This window comes from Chironomus tepperi, unplaced genomic scaffold (assembly GCF_022539635.2).
Source record: "Chironomus tepperi strain 1889 unplaced genomic scaffold, CSIRO-AGI_Ctep_v1 contig_429, whole genome shotgun sequence".
Classification (NCBI taxonomy): domain Eukaryota; kingdom Metazoa; phylum Arthropoda; class Insecta; order Diptera; family Chironomidae; genus Chironomus; species Chironomus tepperi.
Window position 1 is genome coordinate 547,082 of NW_027226551.1, and position 11,186 is coordinate 558,267.

Genomic DNA, 11,186 nt, shown 5'->3' on the forward strand with positions numbered 1-11,186 from the left:
CAAAAAAGTTTTTACAAATTAAGCTTTTGTGATAAGACAACAAATCTATAAAAAATGATGATGAAAATACAGAATTTCAAATCTTTTGTTTTATTAAAAAAGTCTAAAAAACCTCAAAATATTAATGACTTTTAATTTTAATCAACTTTTAAAAGTTTTCAGGCACGACAAGTATGCTGTTCATGTTAAAAAACTTTCTTTAAAAAGAATCAACAATCACGGAGCAAAAATGTTTCTTGAAGGCACATCAAGGTCGAATTTCTTGTAGTATCTTGCCCGAGTGACACAAATGACGTAAGATTCTCCACTGAGATTTTAAGGTTCCACTTCGGAGCTTTCAAGGTTTTGCTTTGCAACATTTAATTCTCTACTTCGGAATTTTTACGATTATATCTACTTAGGAGCTTATAAGGCTTTGTTTCAGAGCTTTTAAGGCTCTGCTTCAAAGATTTTAGAACTCTGCTTCGGAATTTTAAGGTTCTCTCTACCTTAGGAGCTTTAAAGGCTCTGCTTTGAGCTTTTAATTTAACTCTGTTTACTTAAGGTCTGCTTCGGAGCTTTTAAAAGCTCTGCTTCATAGCTTTAAAAGGCAACTGCTTCAAAGCTTTAAGCCTTTGCTCTGCTTAAGAGCTTTTTTAAGGCTCTGCTTCGAAACTTTAAGAGGCTCTGCTTCGGTACTTTAAGAGACTCTGCTTCGTGACTTTAAGAGGCTCTGTTTCGGAGCTTTAAGACGCTCTGCTTTGGAGCTTTAAGACGCTCTGCTTTGAAGCTTTAATACCCTTTGCTTTGGAGCTTTAATACCCTTTGCTTCGGAACTTTAAGACGCTCTGCTTCAGAACTTTAGGTTAACGTCAAATAGAAGTCAACTCGGATTTTAGCGTCGATATGGCTGCCAAAACATATGGGTTCCTAATATGGACTCTGCATATAAATACTGAACCGAGGTAACTACCAAATAAAGGCAGCCATATCCTTGAAGCTAACCATCCTTGACCAAGGCAATGCAACCTTAAAGATATCAATTCAAGGCAGCTTCCATTTGGTAGCCATCTTCACTTGTGTCGCTCGGGACTGTTTTGATCTGTGATGTATTTGAATTAATTTCATCACATAATTGAGAAATACGTCAGTACAGATATAACAACACTACATACAAACAACATGCTTGCTTCGATATTAAATTACATTAACAAAATGACATCATTCTTCGTTGATTTACTTAATATGTTTTTTGTACCCGCAAGCTGCATTGCATGGCTTTAAATTTGTAAATTTAATTTTAAAGAGTTTAAATTAATATCAAATTTGTGAAGACTTGATTATGAGTAGAAATAGCAGTTCACAACCTTAGTAAGCAACTTACTGAATTACAGACGTACTCTATATAGAACCTTAAGAATTTGATTTCGTTACAGATATCTATCGGACATGTACATACTTGTTCAATCAGTGGTTTTCAAATTGTGTATCATGAGCAATGACATAATGTTGAGAAACATAAAAATTGAGTTAGAATGAATTCAAGTATCTGCAAATTTGTGCTTTTTCAGATGTTTAGATGCTTCAATGTCTTAATGTAGATAATCAAGATGAAATTGGAGCTCTGGTCAACATTGGATTAGGGAACTTACTTACTTATTTGCTTACTCACTTACTTACTTAACTGATGTGCACGTGGGTCCATTGCCGTGAGGAGAGAACATCTATTGCCGACTCTATCCTTTGAAAACTTCCGCCAGTTTAGAATGTTAAGTACTTTAAAATATTTTTGGACACATTTAATCCAGGAATTCTTTAGTCTTCCTTGAGATCTCTTACCATCCACAGGATTATTAAACATGTCACGAAATGGAACCTGTTGAAATGGCACTATACTTTAGACCTAAATAATGGGTTCAATCTCAAGTCATGTTAAACTTTTTCATGTCCTGACAATGTGTAGGGTTAGCAAGTTGTTACGAATTCCGAATTAAAGCAGAATTGAACAACCTGTGTGCCGCGGCATTATTCTAGAGCTGAGTTTTAGCCATGACATAAGAACTGTTGCTCTTCGCTGGTCTTAACCATGAAATTAAACAATAAATATATATTAATGGAGCCTACTAGAAAGTATTTGTCAGACTAGAACAGTGGTCACCTTATAATTTTGGTTTCACACTTTGGTGATGAACCTTGATCGAAACTGCATTCGGCACACGTTCGACTGTTCTACTGTTATAGAAGTTCGAAAAGAGAGCTTAAATGTACAAAGGGATTGGCAAAAGAATGAGATTTAAGTGTCAACGCTCTAGGGCAGTGGTGAGCAACCTATATGCTGCGGAACAGTAGTGTGCTATCGACAACGTTTGAAAATGTCATGAACCGTATGTTTTAGTCAAGACTAATAATCAAAGTATGCCACGAAAAATACAAGGTTGTCCACCACTGCATTTAGAAATCACCCTTAACTGCATTATAATGCAGAGATTCCGAAGATTATCTTGACAAGTTAAGTTAAACAAACCTAATAGCTCTATAACAACATTTCAATGCAGAATTATGCAGTTTTAATCTGTTACAAACCCAAACAAACTGCATCAGTTAAATAACATTTAAAGTTCTTCATCTTCCATAACTCTATTATACTTATTCATTAGAACAGAATTCATGACATACGAAATTACGTACTTGACACATATCTCATACGCATGCAAACAATCTCTGTTTGTGACCACAAGCAATTATCAATTTTTTTTTGAGAAGTAAATATCTCTTTATCACAAGCTTAGTAAGAAAAAAAAAATTCAGAAAAATATTGTGACTTGCTGACAGTTTTGCTTATCAGCTCATTTGTTAAAGACGTGCAAAGAGCAATTTTTAAAAATTTTTTTATTCCTGAAAAAGTTAGTTGGATCTTCTGTAAAAATGACAGACGAACAGAATGTGACATTTGAGGATATGGATTGTGCGACAAAGCCTGACACGACAGATGTTACTGAAACAGTTCAAGATCCATTTTGTGATGAAAAGAATCCACGCGTTATAACATTTCAAGATGTTTGTCAAGCTGCCTTCATGATAAGAGGTGTTTATATTTTACATACCTAAATTTCAATTCAATTATCAGGCCTATAAAGTGATACTTGACATTTTTTTTTTCGTTTTAGGCGGAATTGAAACAACACCATGCACGGTAAGAATTAAAGGCAATTACTTGTCTAGTCACGTATTTTGCTAATACATTTCAATTTCCCCTATTTTTTTCATCCATTCTTGTGGTAAATTTACATACATTAAAGCGTTCACATTTAAGTGATAGTCTGGGTATGGATATATATTTGAAAAAGGAATTTCTGCAATTCACTGGAAGTTTTAAGGAACGTGGCGCTCGTAATGCTTTATTGCATTTGACACCCGAACAAAAGAGAGCTGGAGTTGTGTCTGCATCGTTAGGTATGTCATGATTTGTGTGGATTTTATGAACATGTATGTTGCCCGAGCTGCACAATGGTGTGAACTACAGTTTTTGCCTTAAAAGTTGTTTGAAATCAGCCATCAAGGTGCCGTTAGAGCAACTTTGCCTCTGAAAGTTAATACGGCAACTGAGCGGTGCCTTATGAACAAATTGTGCTGTTCGGGTAACTCAGAATCCTTAGAAATTCAAGTATGTCTTTGTGCAACCAAAAATAGAGATGGATCTGTAAATTTTACAAAAAATGCTAATATTCCTCGTATTGCTAATCGAGGGAGTTAAGCGCAGTTTTGCATAGTGATCAGTATTTGATTAACAAATGCAAGTTACTGTATGCCTTTCCAGATCATAAAATTAGAGATTTGTCTTTTAACGCTTTTTTCCATTTTAAATTTCTTAACGGTTATTAAAAATTCGAATTTATCATTCCGAACCAGAGTTGCAAAACTGGTGCCTGTGACAGGCTAAAAAACCTGATGAAAAAACGGTAACTTTTTTTGCAAATTTTTGTTACGGTTTTTGCCTGTCTAAGGCACCTGTTTTTCTACTCTGTTCCAAACTAAAAAAACATTGAAAATCGTTGCATTTAAAAAACAAATGAGAAAACCATTCAAAAATTTCTTTGAAAAATAACGGTTTTTTTTAAAAACTTACGGTCAAAAAATATTAAAATTTTGTCGAGGGGAAAGTTTCCAAAGAGTTTAGTAAATAAATTGGAAAATTCTCAGAAAAGTCATTAATTAAAGCATTTAGAGATAGTTTTAAGCAATCAAACCAAGCGAGTAGCCAGTAACTTGATAGTACTTAGCTAATTCTTCAAACAAGAGCTCGCAACGATGTCTGATTTTGGAGCCATCTTTAGCGCTGGATCATAATTGATTTGTACTGCCAGCAAAGTAAGTAAGTAAGTCTGGTTTGAGAGATCTCGCGTCTCAACCAGACAGCCATCAGATCAGTCGATCAAAGTGAAATTATAAGCTTCAATGTCCTCTAAAAATGCACAAAAAAGTCAAATAATGATTCTAAGGACGACAGTTCATAAAGTACCTGCACTTAAAATCCCTCCGCCTACATACTAATATATAATAAATGAAAAATTCAATAGGAAATCACGCGCAAGCAATTGCGTATCATGGTATGAAGCTCAATATACCAGTGACTGTTGTTATGCCTAAGGAAGCATCCATCATGAAAATACAAAAGTGTAGAAACTTCAAGGCAAATGTTCTTGTGCAAGGTAACATCGAGTCTAATATTTTACAAAATGATAAAATTCGGGAATTTAGTATTAAAATTTTTATTACAAAAGGCGCGGATATGGCGGCTGCAAAAAAGATTGCTATGGAAATATCACGTGATAAAGGAATGCCATATATCAATGGATATGACCATCCATACAGTTGAGTTCTCGATAACTCTTTTGATATGTTTTTAGATTTATTAATTGTATATTTTTCGATAGTTATGGCTGGACAAGGAACAATTGGACTAGAAATTGTGGAACAATGTGATGGGGCTGATGCTGTTGTTATTCCTGTTGGCGGTGGTGGTTTGATTGCTGGAATTGCTACTGCAATAAAGACACTCTCGCCTAATACTAAAATCATTGTAATTATTGAATGGAATTAGGCTGGGTTCTACCCGAATAGCTTAAATCGGTTAATCGATCCACTGTCGAGCATCAGGCTGGCGTGACTCTGACTTGGTGTCGAATTCGGATTCGGGATCATGTTAGAGTCAAGCCGTCTAGATGCCGGATTAGGATCCAAGATCATCCTAGAGTCACGCCAGTCTCATGCCAGACTATGGATCCATTAACCGACTTGTCCAATTTGGACCAATGACTCTATATCCTTTCCTTTAATTTCCAGGGTGTTGAATCCGACAAATGTCCATCATTTTCAAAAGCTTTAGAGAACGGAGGTCCAATTTATACTAAAAATTTAGCAACATTAGCTGATGGTCTTGCTGTACCGAAAGTTGGCGTTAATGCATACAAAACAATTGTGCCTTTATTAGACAAGATGATTGTCGTCAAGGAGGAATGGATTGCATTGGCAATTTTGCGTCTAGTCGAGATGGAGAAATGTGTGGTTGAAGGTAGATATGATTGATTATGACGGATAGGCTAGATTGGCATGATTCTGACTTGATGCTGGATTCGATTTAAATCCAGCAATATCTCAGATCCAGAATCATATCGGTCTGGCTATTTGGGTATTATAATCCAGTAATAACAATCTAAATCTCTTTAATAACAGGTGCTGGCGCCAGTGGCTTAGCAGCTATACTTGCTGGTCACTTAGATGAATATAAAGGAAAGAAGATTGTACTTTTGATCTGTGGCGGTAATATAGACACAACAGCATTAGGAAGATGTCTTGAACGAGGTTTGGCTGCCGAAGGACGATTGATTCGTTTTTCAGTTACAGTTTCGGACCGTCCAGGAGGTATAAGTGAATTATGTAAATTAATTTGCTCAGTTGGTGTTAGTATAAAGGATATAATGCATGAACGTGCTTGGTTAAAGGACATTTATTCTGTGGAAGTTAAAATAGTTGCAGAAGCAGCCGACTGGGAAAATAGTCAACAACTAAAGAGAATATTGAATGAGCATTACGATCATGTTGTTTTTAATGACATTCCAATGGCTATTCATCGTGCAGAAGCACTTTGAACTTGTATTTGTATTATATTCAAAAACATTAATCTCATCTGTAATAAATATGTTAGTATGTACGGAAATTTCTAGAATTTTGATTTCATTCCTTAGTTCCAGAGCTTGATGTCGACTCGATTAAAAAATAATAAATGAACAAAAAGTTATTTTGAAAAAAACGGTCAAATTAGTTTTGAAAAATAACGGTTTTAAAAAATTCAAATCTTTGACGAGGGGAAATTTTTGAAAAGTTTTGTGAATAAATTGAAAAATTCGAAGAAAAGTCATTAATTAAAGCATTTAAGGAAAGTTTAAAGCTATCTAATCAAGTGATAAGCCAATATTTCAATTAAACGGAGCTTATGTTTCAAATCCTAGATCTTTAGACGCCTGGTTGTTGAAATTTCACGTTTTCACCAAACATCCAGCACAACCAGGACAATAAAAGTAAAATTATATGCGATAATATTCTTGAAAAAAGCACTAAAGACCGAGCCGACTCAACTTAAATACAGTCAATTTCGAGTTCTGCTTAATTCCAACATGTGTTATTGATGTGAATCCCGCAGAAATATCCAGATTATTCTGTATTGTTGAACAAATCTTTTTATAGCAATCAAAAATGACAAAATCAGGAATAAGAAGAAATGTTTTGTAATATCCGCTTCTCGTGGCTATACTCCCGCAGTCTAGCATCTAAAAATTCTTAAAATGAAGGTGAATTGAAGTCAAAGTCAAAAGCCATTTGTAAATCAAATAAAATAGAGAATTTAAAATTCATTGAAGAATGAGCGGAACTAACTCTTATGAATCAGAAACATATATCCTTCCAAGAAAGACACAAACGACCGTTTCACATGAACAACTTCAATGGGGATTTTTACATGCCGTTCACAATGTTCAGTGATTTCACAGAATTAATCTTCGATTCAATGAACTAAATTACACATTTTTTTTTTTTTCATTTCTATTTGCGGTGAGGTAATGGATGATTTAACATGAATGGAAAACAACAAACAGGAACAATATAGCTTCGGGATCAAATGAAATTAAAAATCAGTTGTTCGTAAGAAATAAAGAAAGTTCAATATTTAATTAATCAGAACTTTACGCGTATTGAATTACTCCTGTCTGCCTACGTGTTTAGTGAGCATTACGTCACAATACAATGCTGAGTTCATTCATAACTTTTTTATGAATTCGTTCCTGGAACTTATTAATTTTCAATGTTTGAGGGTCGAGTGTAGGAAGGGAGGCCTTAAAAAATGGATTATGATTGTTGACTTCACGCAAATTTTCTTAGAAAGCATCATGCTGCGATACTCACTACATGCTAAGTGTTTGTAAATAACGTCTTTAACAGATGAGATTATGAAGGCTTAAAATTGATTTCAATTAACGGTCATTTTGAAATTCAAATTTGAAAACCTTACAAATTACACTCAAAACCGTACAAATTATTCAGTATTTTAAAACATTTGTATTGTTTTCAAACAGATTTTGAATTTAAATAATCCGTTAAAAATTACAACATAATGAACATCTGGCTTTGCATGGAAAATGTCACTTTTATCTGTTTGTACGATACCTAGTGAACTTCTTTTTATTGAATTTTATTCAGTCTTTTATAAACAGAGAAGCTTAGTTACAGCATTGAAATATATATTAAACATTATTAACTTAACATGGTAAAAATATATTAAAGTATGGCTTTCGAGCTCCTAAAGCCTTTTTACACATCGGACATTTTTTGGCATTTCCAAGTGCTTGTATAATGCACGCTTGACAGAATATATGACCACATATTGTTGAAACAGGTGTTCGATTGACAACTGAATCTAGACATATTGGACATGTTAAAGTAATTTTTGGCTGACTATCGTTCATTGAATCGTCTAAATTTAATCTCTTGTTTGCATTTGGCGTTGATGTTGTTGGTCTATGAGTTTCTGGTGCTGAATTATCATTTACATATTCAGGCTGTTCATTTAGTCTACTTCTTCTTCTTCGTCGACGAACTGGACCAGCATGACTATTATCAGTTCCTGGACTGTCTGTTATATCTATGACTTCATTACGTAAACGGAGTGGAATAGTCATTGCTTGTGTACACAAATCAATTGTTTCAATATTTTGCGGAATTAAAATTACATCATCATCATCCTGGACATTGGATGGCATTTGTGAATCATTAATTTCAATTACTGGAACATTATTAGCACGTGCCATTTCTTCTTCTACATCATATGTTTCTGTATCATTTGATTGAGATGATCTACTCGAATTGTTTGATAGATCAGATTCACTTACATGACTATGACTAGCCGAGAATGACTGATCGCTAATATCAATAGAACTTTCTGAATTATTATTTGTGCTTTCAGAAATTACTTGATTATCACTGGATGATCCTGAACTTTGTGACAAAAGATTCTCCAATCGTCCTCGTCTTGTTCTTCCTGCCATTGAACTATCGTCAGATGATACAGAACTGTCAGATTGTGATGAAATTGAACTTTCTGATCTTGCTGCTGTAAGTTTAAGAAAAATGTCATTTGTTAATTCAAATTACGCTGTAATGTGATGAAATCAAGGGCTTACATTCAAATGTCGACTCCGAGCTAATGTCTGAATCCTCAAACAGTTCTGAAGAAGTCTCAAATAAACTCATTGGATAAAAAAATATAAAATAATAATAATTGTAGATTCTGTTCCCGAAACTTAACTAATCACATCACTTGAACTAATTATTATCTTAATTTCTATTTTGTCTTTAATTTAATCAATTACAAATCTATTAAATTACAGTCTTTTTTGCGTACTTTTAATTTTAAATATTTTATTAAAGTTATTGTTGTGTTTTTTCAGATTTTTTGTTCGTTGAACGTTCAATCGGTTTTGCGCGGGAAAATTTGAATTTTTTCAAACCGTTAAACTTTTTGTATGTAAGAATTTGCAGTTAATAATTTGTGTGTCTATGAGTGTGTTTATCAAGTTCCTGCTCTAATTATGACAACAAAGTATGCAAATACTAAAAGGTATGAATCATAGTCATTAGAATTTCCAAAACAATCAGTTCATTTTGTTAATTTGAACACATAATCACAGTAAGTTATGCATTTGGGTAAATAAATCAACCAAAAGTGCCAAATTCCCACTTAATTTGAGGAAAGGCAGGAAGATTGTTTGATTTCGAAATACAATTAGCCATTCAATTCACAATTATGATTACCGTTTGTGACTGCTGATTGAAATTTGTGGATATTTGTGCAAAGATTGTTGCAAATTTCTATGAGATTCACAAACAGGTTCACAAATGTATGGATATGAATAAACACAGGCATAATGGGAAACAACTATCGTGTGGTGCATTATTGAAAGCCACAATAAAGCTTAACAATAATAGTAATCAACAAAGATTCGGAGCAGAGCAGCAGGACAAATTATTTCATCGACATTGCTTCTAGAAACCTACATTAAGCACTGCTTTCAAAAGATACATTAAGGAATAAGTACATTCCTAGACATCTATCTATAAATGTCAGATTTTACAGCGTGAAAAGTACAAACTTTTTATAAATTAATATCTCACAACATGACACAATTCACACTGTGTCACAAAAACACACTTCCCATTCAGCTAAAATTCAAACCTTTTTATTGTGTCTCATATTGATTTATGTACAGTGATAAAATATTTTAACCGCAAACATTACGCGTTGTCATTTGCTGGAAAAAGAATTTTTTGAAAATTTTAGAAAATAAAGAATTTGACGTTGATAAATTAATCAAATATTCCACGAACTAAGAGCACGATTACTGTGGTCAACTCAAGCAACAGGCGCATTCATCATTTAATAATTAAGAAAAATCTCGAGATTATTCATCTAGTGGGCTGGACGGCTGGATAAGACGTGAGATCTTAACAACCAAACTTCTTAGAAAGCTCTAGTTTGAAGCATAAGCTCTGTGACATCGAGTTATTGCGGTATCGACTGGTCTGGAAGTGCAAAGCCTTCTCTAAACACTTTAATTAATAATTTTTCAATTCAAAAACAATAAGTAAATTTTAAAGCGTTGCTTTCAATAAGTTTAAATTTTAAAAAACCGTTAAAAATATGAATTTTGAAAAACCGTTAAATGGAAAAATTCTTTAAAGTTATAAATTTATTGAACAGCGATCTGGAATCAACTCTATCGCTTCCGTTGCCATTATTATTTTGTTAAGTTACATCAAACATAATATTACATTATATAACAATAATTGTGTTGGTTGGTGGCGTATTGGTTTATGGTTCAATAATTAATTATCACACATCAATATAGCGATAATCAATTTAAGACTACGTAAAATAATTTACATGCAGCTATTTCGAACGATGTATAGGCTTCAGGCAGTAATCTATTCAAAGATGTAGTTTGAATCCTATTATAAACTGAAGGACTAAATTTAAACTATCAATAACCCCAAAACGACCTTGCTCATGCTTGCTGATTGTTAAAAATAATCTCATGTCTTTGATGGTGCTGCTTCACTTTATAAAGAGTTTAATTAATATGAAAATTTTCAAATACAATTAGGGATACAGAAGATTCTAAAAATATTTTTAGTTTGATAAACCAAAGAAATTCTCTTCTAATTTTTTAGTGCCTTCTGTGAAGGAATTGAAATTTTTTTGACACAAGAGAGCTTTCATTCTTTTGATGGTAATTAAGACTTATTTTTCTATTTTTACTACAATTTTAATAAAAAGGGGTAACTGGATATTTTTAGTTTTGAACTTAGCCAGGGTGCGGTTATTGTTTAACGTTATAAAGGAAAGAGTTGGGACGACATTTTGTTATGACTCAAGCAATGAAATGGAGATTTTGTTACGGAATGGGTGAATGGTCCTCAATTGCCATATAAATTATTCGTGATGTGAGCATTGAATGATTTGCATTTTTGAGAGCTTGGATGAATCATACAATACTTCATTTGATATAAAGCCAGACGTTTAGATAATATGAATCAAACGAAGCAGTTTGTTCTGAAATAGTTACAATTTCTTTGGATGATCAGTGACAACATTCACA

The 11,186-nt window shown here is 33.4% G+C and overlaps 2 protein-coding genes across 2 annotated transcripts; one reads left to right on the forward strand and one right to left on the reverse strand.

Annotated features, from left to right (window-relative positions):
* Positions 1 to 2,800: 2,800 nt before the first annotated feature.
* On the forward strand, positions 2,801 to 6,196 carry Srr (Serine racemase). Its single transcript, XM_070649639.1, has 8 exons — positions 2,801 to 3,064; positions 3,147 to 3,172; positions 3,279 to 3,432; positions 4,557 to 4,688; positions 4,761 to 4,850; positions 4,914 to 5,059; positions 5,323 to 5,551; positions 5,713 to 6,196. The coding sequence occupies exons 1-8, from the start codon at positions 2,905 to 2,907 to the stop codon at positions 6,126 to 6,128; spliced, it is 1,353 nt and encodes a 450-aa protein (XP_070505740.1). The 5' UTR covers positions 2,801 to 2,904; the 3' UTR covers positions 6,129 to 6,196.
* A 1,460-nt stretch (positions 6,197 to 7,656) lies between these two features.
* Positions 7,657 to 8,939, reverse strand: LOC139097712 (E3 ubiquitin-protein ligase RNF4-like). The gene is made up of 2 exons (XM_070649660.1): positions 8,712 to 8,939; positions 7,657 to 8,641 (listed from the first exon to the last, which is right to left on the reverse strand). Exons 1-2 carry the CDS (start codon positions 8,779 to 8,781, stop codon positions 7,791 to 7,793), a joined length of 921 nt encoding a protein of 306 aa, XP_070505761.1. The 5' UTR covers positions 8,782 to 8,939; the 3' UTR covers positions 7,657 to 7,790.
* Between the last annotated feature and the right edge of the window lie 2,247 nt (positions 8,940 to 11,186).

What these genes read in the sequence shown, in the direction of transcription:
- Srr (XM_070649639.1), top strand. Translation starts at nt 2,905, where the DNA reads ATGACAGACGAACAGAATGTGACATTTGAGGATATGGATTGTGCGACA. An exon ending in TGGATATGACCATCCATACA is followed by an intron (nt 4,851 to 4,913) that starts GTTGAGTTCTCG and finishes ATTTTTCGATAG; the next exon opens with TTATGGCTGGACAAGGAACA. An exon ending in GGAGAAATGTGTGGTTGAAG is followed by an intron (nt 5,552 to 5,712) that starts GTAGATATGATT and finishes CTTTAATAACAG; the next exon opens with GTGCTGGCGCCAGTGGCTTA.
- LOC139097712 (XM_070649660.1), bottom strand. Translation starts at nt 8,781, where the DNA reads ATGAGTTTATTTGAGACTTCTTCAGAACTGTTTGAGGATTCAGACATT. An exon ending in CTCGGAGTCGACATTTGAAT is followed by an intron (nt 8,642 to 8,711) that starts GTAAGCCCTTGA and finishes TTAAACTTACAG; the next exon opens with CAGCAAGATCAGAAAGTTCA.